The sequence below is a fragment of the Netta rufina genome, assembly GCF_964035555.1.
Source record: "Netta rufina genome assembly, chromosome: 2".
Classification (NCBI taxonomy): Eukaryota; Metazoa; Chordata; class Aves; order Anseriformes; family Anatidae; genus Netta; species Netta rufina.
The window spans coordinates 23,768,184-23,784,154 of NC_140124.1; the positions used below are offsets into that span (position 1 = coordinate 23,768,184).

Below are 15,971 nucleotides of genomic sequence, written 5' to 3' on the forward strand. Positions count from 1 at the left end.
ATAGTGTAAATATTTAAATCAGACATCTTCAGAGAGTGTATTTAGTTCTGAAAAATTAACAATTTCTGGAGAATCATGGCAGGTGTCCATTCACAAATCCTGAGGAATTGACATTTAATTCTGTCAGAAACAAATAGCAGACAAATATTGTTTGGCACGTGTTTTAGAGTTCTGCTACTCTCATGTGGCACCTCTGATGAATAAGTGAAGCTGAGCTTTCTCAAAAGCAAGTCACAAAGCTTTCCTTAAGGCAGGCAAAGGCTGTATGTTGCAGCTCTTACTGTGCTATGTAGCTTAAGAGCATGCATTCAGTAGAGCATATCTGCACCTGCACAGCTCAGCTCTACCATGTAGATTCAGCATTTCCCAGAGTCATGCAGCAGTTGCACTCAGGTAAATTCTTGCTTACTCCATAACAAGGCAGGCAGCTGCCAAGACAGTTCATGCAGACCGCTTTCCTGGGGCCAACTTGAGATTGGATAGTGATGGTTGTTGGGAAAGATAAATAGTTCTGGCACTGAAGTCTTAGGAACCATCAATCTTCTTTGAAGGTGCAACAATGAACTTAACTGTGTGTGTAGTAGGCTTACTCTAAATGGGGTGTGACACGTGGGGAAAATGGCAAGCAGGAGAAGTCTGCGATGTGTCCTTCAAAGGCTTTAAATTGTCCTGTGGAGTTAGAATGGCACATTTCTACAGTGGGCGAAATGTTTGGGTATAAGAAAATTGTGAAAGGGTAATTGTACTTTTTTTTTCAATTATACAGCAACGAAATTATACATCACTGTGAAGAAGTCTCAAATCAGACTCTAAACACCTTTCAAAAATAAGTGTCAACGCTGTCTAGCACTAAAATTGTTTTTTTCTCCTCTTACATTTTCCTTCTCTTGTTATTCTTCTAGTAGACGAGATGACGAAGAGGAACAGTTAGCTAGAAAGAGAGAGGAGCGAAGACTACAGTCTCTTCAGAGGTAGGTTTTGGCAGCTTGATATATAGCCACTTCTTGGTAATACAGGAGTATTCTGTCCTTCTAAGGAATACACAGAGCACTAAGCAAAAAGTCCAATAGCTATTGTGAACTTTGGCATGATAGTGGATTTTTACAGAACTGGGCTCAATGTGAGATTTGCAAACCTGGTTAGGAGACTGCATTTCCATGGCTTAACAGGTGCCTCTGAGTTAGATATCGTGAATTTTGCTCAGGAAATGGAAAACTTTGCGTCAGGTCTCGTTTTAGACTTAGTCCCGCGTTGCCATTTCTGTTAAAGCTGTGTAGAAATAACCAAGAGTAATGGTTCTACAGAGTCATCCCTGGTACAGCGCTGCTCAGTGAGAACAGCATCTCTCCAGATGTAGGATTTTATTACTTTAGTTCTCAAGTGACTGTTCATGGCTTTTACATTGTTTTTTAGATAAACAGTTCTTATAGGTAAGATCGTGATACATGGTACCTACCAAGCCTATGTACATTTTGAATCATAATTTCTTTTGAAGTCTTTATTTTGGAGATTGACAGTGGATTAGCTTCAGCAAGTTAAGAGGAGAGTCCTAACCCAACTAATGCTAGGCTTGGAGCTGTCAGGTGTGGGTCTAAGTCCTTAGAGACTTGGAAAGGAAATTGATCCTAAGTTGCTGCTTCCTGGTTATGTTTGCTAAATACTTGGTGGCCGTATAGCAGGTGAGCTCCTTTGCTGCTGTTGCTGTTTTCTCCTGAACTCAGATTCATTTTTCGTGAGTAGGGACTGCAAGGGGCAAAGGTGTGCTTCCAGTTGACTCCACTCAGGGAACTTTTGCGTGTAAGCATTAAGTTTCTCATGCAGAAATACTCCTTTCTTTTGACACCTTAATGTGGAGCATGTTGCAACGGCAGTGTGATTACTCTAGTAAATTCTGAATTCTCAAGCTCATCTGAGACACTGCTGTAACAGGGTGTATGTCCATGGGACCAGCCCTCACAGCTGATCTAGCAGCGATGACTAGCTTAACAATTTATTGTAACATGGGACTGGCTCCCATTTGATGCTAGTCACATGCTTTTCCATAAATATATGGAAAAAGGGCTTTTTCCATATATTCATATCCTTCTTTCCTTCTGTTGTGTCATCTTTTGCCTCATTTTGAAACAGATGTGTCAATCTGTGGTCGTAGTTCTCCTGAAATGCTGCCACGTACAGTTCTCTTAGCACTAGTCCTTCCTATTAGTCATTGATAGTTTCCTGCCCTCAAAAAAAAGGCATTCACCAAGTGAAACATTCCAGGAAGTGTTAATTCACAGGTAGCCATCTATTCTTGTTTTGTTGTTAGCTCATATCACTCTTTAAATATGTGAGACAGTGAGAGTACAGGTGTCCAGGGCCGCCTTGCTGCAAACATTTATGACGGCCTTTGTCTATTAGCAATCTGCTACATCCTGTGGTTGAGCAGCTTCCACCTGTACATCTGATAATGGTGCCGTCACACAACAAAATACAAGATGGTAGGAAAAGAAAGAGGATTTTGCTTGGTTCTTGGTCTTGAATTCTATTGGTTTTGGGTAAGATGTGCATAAAGGCACCAGGAGGAAAAATATGGAATTCCCAGAGCCTAGCTGGGGTACAGAGTATCATGAAATGAATCATTCTGTGTTCTGGACAAGTCATCTGAAAAATTCAGTGTTGTGTCTTACGCAGCTAACAGCTGGGCATGATATGCTGCTGTTGCAGCACTTTTGTCTAAAACCTTAAATTCTATTCAATTTTTTTAAAGAGAGAATCAAATGGGTCTCGTAGGGAAGACGTAAATGGTTATAGTAAAACAGAAGCCATCCTGTAGGATTGCTTAATGCCTGCTCGCAGTTCACTAATTGATTTTGAAGATGTAGGGAGAAGAGAAAGAAATGAAGGCAAGTGATATTGTATGCTTAGAAGGTAGCATCTAATGTAATTTCTGTGCAAGAATGTCCTGGCTTGATGGAACAAGTCATGATGGCAAAATGTCCTGAATACACTAACATAAAAAGGTAAGTTATGCATTTGTTTGAACAGTCAAGCAATTGATATTTTAGAATGTAGCATGCTGTATGATTGCTCTGTCTCTCAAGCTCACTGAAAATAAAAAATTGCATTTTTTTGTACTGTTTCTTTGTAGGTATTCTTTGGATTTTTTTTTCAGTACAGGTCCTGTGCTCTGCACGCCTGTGCTTGCATTGTGATTTTGTTAGTTATAATATCTTCAGGGATAATCTCATCTAGTTGTGTGGTGGTTATTGTGCTTCGTTAACTATTACGTGCAAGGTTTTAAAAAATCATAGCAAAATATCCTCCAAGATAACTTTTCTGACACTATGAATACTTCCAGAGTTGGTATGATGAGATGTTCTTTAAATGCCAAGTCATCCCAACACAGCTTGCTAAGACTAATTGGCTACATTTCTTCAGGTGTACCAATATGGATACTAGTTTTTCCTCAAGAACCTTGACAAGCTGGGTCCCTCGATCAATGTTTGTCACACTGTCTAATGTCAGGAGATGACCTTTACAAAATACCTCAAATAGGCATAATTTTCAATGTCAGCAGTATGTAGCTGATGTGTAGCCGCATTTATTTACCCTTCCTAGATAGGAGTCATTCTGACTAGTTTAGATTTCTTGAAAACTGGATTGGTGAGGGTGAAATAAAGAACAACAAATGAGAAAGAGAGAGCTTTAATCTAAAGAAAAGGAATTCTGCGAGCAATATCAACATTTTGTTGTATGTCAAAACCACGTGCCTTGTGCTGAAATGTCCATCCTAAATAACATGTAATGTTGAGCGAAATCAGCACTTAACCTGCATTCATTCTAAAGCAATGGCTCATGACCAGGGGCACAGGGGATAATTGTGTACCATAACCTTTCCACTGTGATGTGTACATCAACTTCAAATTCTTAATACGGTTAATCTGTAGGAAATGCCATGCTTCTGGAGTGTAGGGTTTGCTGTGCACGTGCTGGGCTATGTGCAACACAGAGCTGAGGTTGAATCTGTTCTTGAATTAAGGATCAAGCATCTCTGGGAGCAGGCTGCCCTGCCAGAGCGACTGCCGCAGCTTTGCAGCAGTAGCTGTCTTCCCTAGCTTGCGTCAGGACTGTCTGAAGCAGACAAACTGCTCCAATTGCAGGAGGAAACATAACTGCAGCCCTGGGTATTTCCCATGGTCTGAACTTATGCTTACGATATGCCCAGGGATGGATTAGGAGGGTCATGGGGAAACAAGGTGCAGGCTAGAACACCTCAGCCTACTCACTGCTCTCTTCCTGTGTGTCTTTCTGAAAGGAATCACTTGTAGCAGGTTGCAGGGCATAGTCTTGCAAGCCTTTTTTGACAATTAAACTACAGAGGAAATGCTGTATTGTGTTAGTGGTCTATTCTCTGTAGCTGCTAAGGACCTGCTCTTTGCCAGCAGTTTGCCCACTGGAACTCCTCTTTCTCTCCGTGTATTTCTGATGTCTGGTATTGTTGGAAGACTTGACGGAGCACTGGCACAGGTTGCACAGAGAGGCTGTGGCAGTCTTCATCCTTCGAGGTTTCAGAAGCTGTCTGAACACAGTCCTGGGTGGCCTGCTTTAGGTGGCTGTGCTTGAGCAGCAGGATGGAACAGATGACCTCCAGAGGTCCCTTTTGAAACTTAACCAAAGTGATTCTGTGAACTTAAAATTTGAAGGAATGTGGTCATATACTGTCCAGGAATGTGTTAGTCTCTAGAATCTGTAAATATATTATTACATTGTTGAAGAGAAACACAAGTAAATATCTTAAAATAGCTGCTACTACACATTGGTGGTCAGTAAGGATGCTTGACAGCCGGTGTCTAATAGTCTGTTTTCTACCACTTTATCCCTCGTCTTTGTGGCTCTTGGCCAACCTACCTCCTGCCGGCAGTGTAGACATCTAGATAATTTTCTAAGAGGTTATTTGAAATAATTAAAAATGTAGTTGTTCTGATAATCTTTAAAACCCACTTGATGTTCTCAGCCCCTTGATATTGTTTATGGGAATTCTACAAAAATACTTTATGAAGATTGAAAATCACTGCTGTAATGTAGAATTTGTACTTAATGAGGAGCAAGAGGCAAAGGAAATCTGGATTCAGTTTTTAGCTATGAGTATAGAAGAGAAATTGCTATCTTATTGCGTAACTTTAATCTTTTATTTGACTTTTATCTACAAGAAAAATCATTTAAAATGGCATCAAGTAGTATATCCTTTTCTTGTTTTACAGCTGCAAATATGTGGTATGTTTGTTAGATTTGTATAACTTGTAAATCATGATTTGCTAGCTGATAACCAACGAACAGCAGTGATGTCTTGAATGAGAAACTGCTGAGTCTTATTTGGTAGGGTTGTGGTAAGGGAGAACAGTGTTTGGGGGGAAATAAAGGATTGCAATTAATTTACAAATAACCAATTACAGAAAACTATGGATTGTTATTATCAGGAAAAATACATTCTTTGCTTATGACACTGAGGGCAAATTGTAAAAGCCAAGAATCTTGCATGCCAAAGAAGGAATAATAGCAGTAGTATTAAGAAACAGAACCAAGTTGGGGGCACTGTACGATGACACTGGTTGATCGTAGTGTAAGATGTGAAAAGTAATGCTCCTTCGGGTGGCTCATTCAGTCACTCTTCAGAATTGTCTGACTCTGCTCAGTTGATGTATACCTAAGGGTTAGTGTGAACGGATTTTGTCATGGATCCTATTACACGGTAGTGGCTGCCTGGCAAAGTTTGAATGTTCCCCAAATATTAATGGTTTTACCCTTCAGACTTAAACAATGTAATAATTTAAGGCTTTTAGATCTTATTTTTTAATAGTCTTGGGGTGGTATCCCAAAGTATTTTGAGATTTAAGGCTTATACAGACTGATTTCAAACCCCCTTCTGCAGATACTTACTGCTTTCTGTGTTTGGGGGGTTCAGATGAGTTGCTGAAGCACTGAGATTTCAATTGAAACTGCAGTAGTGAGTCTCCATCATTGGAGTTAAAGCATGCGAAAAGGTCAAATACATTAGTACCACCAGAAAAAAACTTGGTTTGAGGTCACGTAATGTCACATGAAAACCATACAGAAATAAAGATTGGCTTTATACAAGAGAAGGCTGCTTTATGCAGATTTCTTCTGTTCTCTTCCTGAGATCCTGTGCCTCATGGTTGTGTCTTAATGCAGTACAGAAAGTAGGAATCCTACCTAAGTAGGAAGCTTACCATCAGCAGGTAAACCCAACTTCTCTTCTTCCTGTTCTCTTCAACCTCTCAGTCCTCTCAGCACCCTTGCTTTTCTTCCTCGTTCAGTGTGGCTAGGTTGTTTTGTGCCCCGTGGTGCCTGAGCCCAAATAGCAGAGTGGGATAGAAAGGAATAGGATAGGTATCTCAGGGCAACAACAGCAGAAGGTTTTGGGTCAATCTCCTCTGTTTGGTTTTCTCATCACACTTTATCTGCAAGCCTTCCAGAAGTGCAGTTGCAGGGAAAGGCCAGTTCAACCCTTCAGATCCACAGGAAACAGGATAATTGCTTCTGAGGACGCACAGAATCTGATTAGCAGTAGGAATTGTTTGAAGGTAGAATATGCATAGGGCAGATGGAATCTTTGGTGAAGTAAGCTGTCAGTGCCTAACAGCTTTTTGCTGAATATGTGTAAATTAGAATCGGGGAAAGTCACAACTTGTCTAATTGGGATGGTTTTTTTATAGGGACAACAAACAGCTGATGTTTTTTATGTTAGAGGAATATTCTTTTGTCAAATTTTGTCCTTTCTGCAAAATAAAAAGAACCTGGATCATCCTAGTGAAACAGTTATGTAGGAGCTTTGTTTTTTTTTTTTTTTTAGTAAAGTATATGATCCCTTAAAATGAAGATAATTTATCCGAGAAATAATGGAATTTTTTCCATTTAAAATTCCTTCATTCCTTTGCCTTTTCAAAAGGGAGGGGAAGAAGAAATCAACTTCTCAGACACTTAACTTATGAGAATGATCGAAGTTTGGCAATGCAGTATTGAAAACTTATAATTAGAAGAAGTAACTGGAGGCATCCTTTTTTTTAATAGCACTATATTTTAATTCATTCCCTACATGGTTACCATTCTGGATTTTAGAAACTAATAGTTTTCACTTATACTTGCTGTACTGCTTAAACAAAACAGTTAGTACAGTAGCTTTTATCTTCATAAAATTATTATATTGAATAGTGATTCTGAAGCACACTGATTTCACAGCTATATTAACAATTATACTCCCAGCTGGAAAGCATCAGAGAATTCTCCAGTATTGCTACTTGCTTTTTATGTATGTGTGTTTTTAATGTGCATACATCTGGGCACATTACTTCTATATAGGAAAAATGATGCATTTCATTATGCTTGGAAATATATTTTATTTAGTGATACTATTGATTAGTAAAAAGTTACAGAGAATATTAAAGACAAAATACATAACGGATAAATGTGATTTTTTTGAAGTTTGTAATTGTATACTAAAAATGTTGTAATGTCTTTCAGCTATAATTATATTTTACTCACAGCTTAAAGCAGTCTGAATGTTCTGATGCTTTTATTTGTTGCAGGAAACATGAAAGAAAACAGAAGCATGATGAAATACGTAAGAAGTATGGTACGTGGTAATCTTGTTTCGATATTCAGTGTCTAAATTTATTCCTTTTTCCCCTTTTCCTAATTATTTTTAAAATTAATGGAAGAATCAAGCTGCTTTATGAGCAGCAGAACTAATCAAACCCAGTTTCCTACTGATGTGTCTTCTGTCACCTGAACACCTGACCTCGTTGCTGTTATGCTCTGTCTCTTCCTCTGCTGCCTCTCCTGCTTGGCAAGAGACTGTGCTGGATGAGTTGTTTGCTTGGGGTGGGCATTTAAATGTATTAATTATAATAAATTGTTCTTTCTGTCTCTTCCTAAGTAAGAGCACTGATTTTTATTCTTGAACTCTTGACAAAACAATCTGGTTGAAATTGGCTAGCAGACCCGTGGTTATTGAAGAAGGACAGACTGACTAGCAGATAACAAACTTTTAAAATCAATTTATTTAAAAAAAAAAAAAAAAAATGATGGAGGATTCAGCCTGATTGTTGGGTTTTGTTTATTTTTAAGTGAAGCTGTGGTCCAGTAGGAGACTCCTATCGCGAGACTGTCAGACCAGATGTGTTGTATAGGAGGCTTTTATTATCTAGGCTTGTCAGTCCTTTTGGTTTTCAATTTGACTTGTTCATAGGGTTAATAGCATATCTGTCTCTGAATACACAGTGCTAAAACTATGCTGCACTTATTATGCAAATTACAGTAATGTCAGAGAAGGTGATTCAAGGGGTCTGAAGAGTCGCTCAAAACTGATAATTTTCATCCTCCTCTTAAACTGATTGGCAGTGTCTGGCAGTGCCTTCATGAATCTGCAGCATATCCTTTGGCTGATGCAGAAGTAACACAGACAGCCTCTGCAGGGAAGTCTCTGCCTGGGGAGTATTTGCAAAAAATACACTTCTTTACTGGAATGGAGGAAAAATGTAGTGTTATGCTTGAGCTGCAAGAGGAGGAATGTTGTAGAAAGAAGAGTTTTTGTTAAAGTCCTGTGGTATTTTATAGGATAGTTGACCCTTTTCCCCCGCCACAATTCAGTTTCAATAAGTTTCTTTGAATTAAGCAGTTGACAGGAGTAGTCCAGATTAAATAAAGTGACAAACAAAATAACACACTTCTTCTGCTTGTTTCTCCTTAGAAGAGACCCTAGAGTTAATCTTGACAAATTTGAAGCATTGGGATAGATCTGGTGAAGAACCTGCATGTTCAAGATAGTGGCTATGTCTCCAAAATAACCATGTGTTGCTGTATAGATAAGTAACTTTGTGTATCTTTAATGCAGTGCAGCTAAGAGGAGCAAGCTCACTAGGTTCCGACTTTGCTATAACAGTATATCAAAGCACTGCGCAAGGGTTAAGTGACATTTCAGAAGGCTGCATTCTGCTCATGAAACTCATTCACTTGTCTCTGGATGGCCCTACATCTTTGTGAAGACAAGCTTCTCTTCGGTGCTTAACATCAGGATGGCTTGGTTGGATCTTGTTGGACTACTTGAGTTTTCTGACAAGTGTTAAGTGTGATTCTGTGCCTCTGGAATAGATGCAGCAAATTCAGAACCTAGTTATACTGTACACAGCTGAACAAGTGTGTCATTTTGCCCCCACTTGAGGCATGCTAGTCCATCAGTGACTTAATTAGGAACAAGTTCCTGCATTCATTGTGTTGGTGGGAGGAGCACCTTCTCGTAAGGAGTCAGACATTCTTCCCTTTGAGTAGTTATACTTTGCAATGCAGTTTACCCACGAAAGATCATAATTTAACTATCAGACATAAATTTCAATAGCAAATCTCAGAGGTTTATTTGTTGCCTTGTTTGCTAGTTATAGACACTGCATAGTCAGAGATCAATTTATACTGTCAAATAGGTTTGAGGCCTGAATTCCCATAATTCATTGTTTGCCCTGTAGGAAAAAAAACTCATAGAAATATTTGGCATGTACTGAAAGGATCTATATAGCTGAGGAAAAATGAGGCAAAATGTAAATCATGGAATTCCTAAATATTGCTAATCTGTACAGTTTATATTCTGATAGCATGCAGCCAAATGGCTCTCAAAATAAATCAGTGGGACAATGCAATAAGTCCTGCTATAACCTTTAATCTTGTCTTAATTTTTTGCTGCCTAGTAAATGTGTATGTTAGCATATTAAACATAATCTAATAAATTGCAAAATAATCTAGGGTTTCCATAATTATTTGCAGCACTCTTAGGCAGGGTAGAGAGGATTCTCAGTTAAGCAGGCATGGATGAGTGGCAGAATGACAATGACTTTGTTAACCTGACTCTGTAGATTAAGATGATCATGCCTGAAATTTCAGTATTTGGTTGGCTTTAAGGGAATGCCTTTTCCCATTTCATCCACCAGCTTTCCTTACCCCATTTAAATGGTAATTACACATTTATAATGCATTGCAGGTGTCACTCTAGCCACAGTCCTTTGGGAGCACTGGAAGCCATAGAGAGCTTTAGCAACCAGGAATACACACTTTGAATTGTTTCTTTGTTGCAAAATTTGATAGTATTTTTCATTTGCTCACATATATGAATGCAATATGATTACACAAATTATATGTTGACTGTTAGAAAATTTTAAAGGAGAATTCAGAGTACTTTGCAGCTTGTATAGCATACAAAGGAACTACAATTTAATTGCTGCTGCATTTGCTGCTATTGTATGTTCAGTATAGCATTAGTAAGAAGCTGCTTTATTCTTTATTTCAGGATTTTGCCTGGTATTAGTGGAAGGCTTCTGTATCTCCATTTTTACAAAATGATTGCCTCTCATGGTTTTGGGGCTTCCAAACCACTTGCTTCAATTCTGCAAAGGTTTTAATAGTTACTTTAGTGATACATAATCCTATCTCCTTTATTTTATGCGTGATGCTGATTTTTATATTCAGGAGCTTCAGTAAATGTTCCTTCTGGTCAGGATGCATACTTATTCATGTTGACCTTCTTTAGGTCCCCTAAGCAGGGAGATCATGTATTGCTGCACTTAATGCTGTTTAGTTTGTATGTTAAGAATAAACCTGTTAATTGGGGGGTTAAAAATAAAGAGGAGAAATGTAATAAGGGATGAAGATCTGCAGCATATCACAAACTAGTTCAATTTTTGCAGTATATACAGTCTCTTGTAAGAATTCTGTTAATTCTATTTTTAGGCAGTACTGATATGTGGTGAGGGTCAGTCAGGTCTTGATGACTGAGAAGCTGCATAGTTGGCATGGTACATAAATGAATATGCTAGAAAGAGGCATTAGATTGCTACAATTGCCTCGTCATTTCATATATATTAGAAAGCCTCATTATTTCATAGAAGCTAAGGAATGGTACTTTACTATCATGCCTTTTGAAACTTCCAGTGCTGTTTAATACTGGTAAGTAGGTCAAATACTAATCTTGTAATGAAGTTAAATAGAAGATGCTCTTAAGCTCTTGTAATTGTCCTGCATATTGATCTTTAAGTTTACAGTAACCTAAAATGGACATTATTGCAAACAGGACACTTCAACCTACAAACGGCTAACGTCTTTGAACCTGTACATGTAAATTACAAGTTGGGTAGTTGCTCCCATGTCAAATGGGAAACAGTTAGGAGAGACAGCCTTCGTGTCTGGTTCAAGGCAGTCTGCGAGCTTTAGTTGCACCAGACATGCAATCCAATTAGCATAGGCTTGCAGCCCCTCTTTAAGTGTCATGGCTAAGAGCAGCTGTGGCAGCTGACAGTAGCTTTTTGTCATGCTGCTTTTTTCATCTGTCTCTCTAGATTGCTTTTGTCCACTTACTGGAGCCTGAGACAACTTCTTCAGTAAGAATATTGGTGCAAGTGATGAGCTGCTGTCTCCTCGTTTAATATAATCTAGTGATCTATTTAAAATGCTGAGATTAAAAGAAATTCAAACCTTGGATGCAGTTTTGAAAGCAAGACTGAGTGCAGAGGTTATCTGATGTAACTTCTGTGGCTATCTTCATTCAGGAGGAGGGCTTGTCATTTTTCGTAGAGTACCTTCTTTCCAGGGAAAAGAATGTGTGAAGTCATGACCAATGATGCTCACACAGGATTCACCCACAGTTCTTAATGCCTGAGCAGTTTGGTTCCAGTATCGTGCAGTAAAACAGATCAGAGAACTTCAAGTTAACCTAAAGCATGTTAATGCCTTATTGGTGGAAAATATCTGCTCACTGTCAAGCCTGTTAGTTCATTAAAACTAAAGCAAATACTGTTGAGAATAGTGTGTAAAAATGGCACTTTCACTTGAACTACTGGGTCTAGCTGTCTGAAATGTTTTTTGGTTATGTGTTAGAGGCAGGGCAATTAGGACTACTTGCCCTCTTCAGAATGATATATGAAGATTTCACCATAGAAGTTTCATACCTTCCTCTGAATAATTTGAAATTGGCACCAATTCCATTGAATCTCAGCAATTTACGTTGTGAGAGAGCGATGCTGAAGGCTTTACTGCATTACCTTCAGATGTATGAAGTATCAAGTACATATTTTGAATGAATTATAAGAGAGACATAGTAAACACTTGCCAGAATATATAGAGAAGTATGCAATCTAACTAAAATCAGGAGAGTTACAGGTGTGTGTGTTCTTTTTCAGGTAGAAGGTGACTTTTTTAGTGTACGTTTTGTAGCTTTAACAGGTCACAGACATTTACTGGTTGAGGCAACTCAACCAATGGGGACACCTTCTTGATTATCTTAGTGATTATTATTATTTATTTATTTTTTTTAACAAGACTTAATTTTGATTTAGAGATAACCCCCTTTATCCTTTTATTCCAAAGTTAATTTTGTCAGGATATCTGGCACCCCCTCCTACAGCTTTGTGGAAGATTGTTTTGAGATTTGGTGCCTGGAGTTCTGAGTGGAACTGCTTTCTACAGGTTTAAAGATACAAAAATCTTGATCTGATGTGACTGACTTATTCTTTGGCAAGTAACAGCCATTAGGTATGAGGAGGGCTGGTTTTGATTTTTAACTTCTTACAAATTGGCTGCTTGAAATCTTTACAATTTGAATAATTACAGGAATTTTTGTGTGTATTCCTGAATACTTGCTGTTCCCTATCAGGTAGTCTGCAGTTGCTGATACAATAATCAGCCATGCTTCTTCCTTGGTATCTTAAAACTTGCTGGTAGTTTGAAAGAAATGCCATAGCAGCAACAAGGTAGACAGGACTACAGTCTGCATTTGGTGTTTCTGAGTTTCAGATAGAGCAGTGAATTTTGAACACCTGTATGCAGGTGCATGTGGAAAAAGTATGCTGTGTGAAGATCTGAGGGGAGTTCCTAAAAGATTTGGTAGAGACAAGTATAGTCTTTTCTGCTATTGTGAAGCTGAATGCTTAAGAGTTGGGGCTGTTTGGCTTTGCTATATTCTTTCTCTGTCCTAAATGAGTGAGCTAGAGAAGAGTCCAGGCTTGCCAGTCATCAGTATAAAAAGGTTGGCAAAAAGGTACTGGCAGTTGTGCTGTTCTTTCACAACAAAAGGTCAGCTTCTGGATTCTTATGGGGCTCCTTTATTTTCAGTACACGCTTCTGCCTAGCCTAAATCTGGTGTGTGGTTTTAAAGTCTCTTTGAAATAGTTGCTGTATGGAACAGTGATTGCTCAACTAATGCTTAAAGAAGATGGTGTGCGTATCTGGTCACTCAGTAGAATTGGATGCCTTTTGCAATGCTTTCTGCGACAATATTCTGGTTAAAACATCAAGAATCTTTGTGATGGAAACACACTGCAATCTGCTTGAAGTGATGCACTTGTTCTATCCCTGGAGCTTTTGGTGAATGCAGAGGTCATCTTCATTTGTTCTTAGAGATTGTTGTCCTGTCCTGGAAATGCAGGAAATGGCTGAAAGTGACAAATGGCTGTGCGTATTCAAAGCAGTACTAAGTCAAAATAGCAGTGCCTTACATTTAAAAGGATGGTGATCTTAAAATAGCTTTAATTTATAAGCTGGCCAGTCTGAATCTGCTCTTCCTGAGCCATCCCTGCTTAGATTTTGTAAACTTGTCTCTCACAAACGCGTTCTGTGGAGTATACCTCACAAATGAGAAATGTTTTCTCCTTAAGAACTTATCATATAAATGATTTTGGAGGGAGAAACCATGAAATACCTATTCATGATAATAGTCTGAGAAATAAGAGTGTTTAAGAACAATTTCAATTTATTATTTCATTTGAGTGTCTGGGTGATGATAGGTCATCTATTGCAAGACAAGAACTGTCTTCTAGTTTTGTTATATAGAGTACCTATTTCAGTGGGCTCAGTAACTCAAGCCTTATAAGCAGTACTGGTAAGAAAATGATTAATGCATTTATCTTATTCTTGTTTTGCAGGTCTTCTTCAGGACTCTGATAATCCATACAGCAGATTTGAGAATGAATAAAGCTGAGCACATTCCATTAAGTGTATAGCTCCAGAATACAGGAAGACTTTTTGTTTGTTATCATTTGCCCTGTGAGATATATTTTTCCAAAGATTGTTCTCCTTTTACCTCCCCCACTCCCAGTTTTAAAACTAGGCGTGGATGAGGACTGCATGAAATACTTACTTCTTTTACCTATATAGGATGATTTTTTATAAATGCTTTTGGTTGTTGAAATGTTTGCTGCCTATATAGGCATCTGTGTGAAACGTTACCTTTCTTAGTCTGTCTTTTGTTACCTTATTTAGATGGTTTACAGTCATGATCATGTATTTGAATTCAGTCTTAACTGCCACTTAAACAGTTGTTCCTGTGTTCCTAAATAAAGATTTTTTTTCCTTACTGTATGTTTTATAAAAATAAAAGGCAACAAGGAAGCATAGCTTCACACAGCAGAAATAGCTCGTGTTTGTACTGAGGAGGAACTACAACGGGCACATTCTTAAGTGTTGTTATAGAATGAGAAATGTTCTATTTTTTTCCCCCCTGGAAAAAGAGGAAAGACTAATGTGTAAGGGTTGAGTGAGGGGAGCTTATATGTGTTTGAGTAATTAAATGCAGTAACAGAAGTGCTAATGTATACTTTGGCTATATTAATGATTTTGAAAAAGAAACTACACAGCAAAATGGGCAAGATTTACTTTTGGTAAAATGTACTGAAACTGATGATTGACTAGATGAATATACACCTAACTTGAACCCTGTGAACATGTTCTCTTATAACTTTAGTGTTTAAAAAATAAAAATCAAATGTTGCCAGGATTCTGCAGTTTGTAAGAGTAAGCGTGGTGGGTTGACCCCAGCCAGCAGCTACCACCACCCAGCCGCTTGCTTGCTTAAAGTGAAAGGGGGAGAGAATGTAACAGCAAAGGTGAGAAAAACAGTATGTCAAGTAAGTGAAGGAAAGGGGAGGAGGAAGGGAAAGGAGAAGGAAAAAAAAAAAAAGCCAAAACCAAATGATGTGATCACTACCTCCCTGAAGCAGACCTCTGCCCAGCTGGTTTCTGTGCACTGACTAGCTCCCACCAAAACACCCTCTTCCCTTTTTATTGCTGAGTATAATGTTGTGTGGCATGGCAAATCCCTTTGGTCAGGTTGGGTCAGCTGTCCCAGCTGTGTCTTCTCCCAGCTTCTTGCACAGCCCCAGCCTATTTGCTGATGGGGGCAGAGGGGGGAGGATGAAAACCTTGACATTATGCAAGCGTGGCTCAGCAAAGGCCAAAGAAGTGGTGTGTTAGCAACTCATGTTAGCCACAACTACAAAGCATGGCACCATGCAGGCCATACTGTGAAGAATGCTAAATGTATCCCAGACAGTCCTGTATAGTAAGAATTTGTTTTTTAACCTTTTATTCTTTTCTATAATATGATTTATTTCCTTTCTCTCTTCCTAGAGGTGTTTCATTGGGCGTTTTTACTAGCTTACCAATGTAATACAAGAAGCAAGGATCTTGTATGGTTTAGATAACCTCTCTGTGTATTATCCAGTATTGTACAGTATATAATATATTCATCTTATTTTTATCAATGTTCTTAAAATAAATCCTTTAATATCCTTAATTTGGTTCTGTTTAATTTTGGTCTTTACAATGTTAACCTGGTTTAAAAGAAGTGATCAAGTATGAGTTAGAGAAGGGCAAGAATGTGGTTTCGCTTTTTGCTGTTTTCTGACAAAAGAATGAGAATGTGATGGCATGTAGATGTGGTGGGAATTAAATCTTGTTTGTGGGTACAGAGGTGAATTACCATTCCTTCCAGTGCCAGAGTACCTGCCTGTACTTCAGCTTTGGTAACTATCTTCTATTGCTGATTTCGGTACAGTGTTTACTTTTTTTCACTGTATTTTTCTCTGAATATACAGTTCCTTGGGAATTTATGTAAAAATATGGCTCCCAGTTCCTGGATCTGTAGTAGAATTAGCATTGAT

The 15,971-nt window shown here is 38.4% G+C and overlaps 1 protein-coding gene across 2 annotated transcripts in view; it reads left to right on the top strand.

The window, feature by feature from the left end:
- LOC311206193 (pituitary tumor-transforming gene 1 protein-interacting protein-like) overlaps positions 1-15,598 on the top strand; it is a 28,490-nt gene extending 12,892 nt beyond the window's left edge. Inside the window, exons 5-7 of one of the 2 annotated variants that reach the window (XM_084281433.1) lie at positions 906-971; positions 7,584-7,630; positions 13,956-15,598. In XM_084281433.1, the coding sequence (XP_084137559.1) occupies positions 906-971; positions 7,584-7,630; positions 13,956-14,005 (163 nt within the window). In that variant the 3' untranslated portion in view covers positions 14,006-15,598. Of the gene's footprint in view, positions 1-902; positions 972-7,583; positions 7,631-13,955 lie in introns of both variants that reach the window. The other variant, XM_084281432.1, reaches the window with a different exon arrangement.
- Positions 15,599-15,971: the final 373 nt, after the last annotated feature.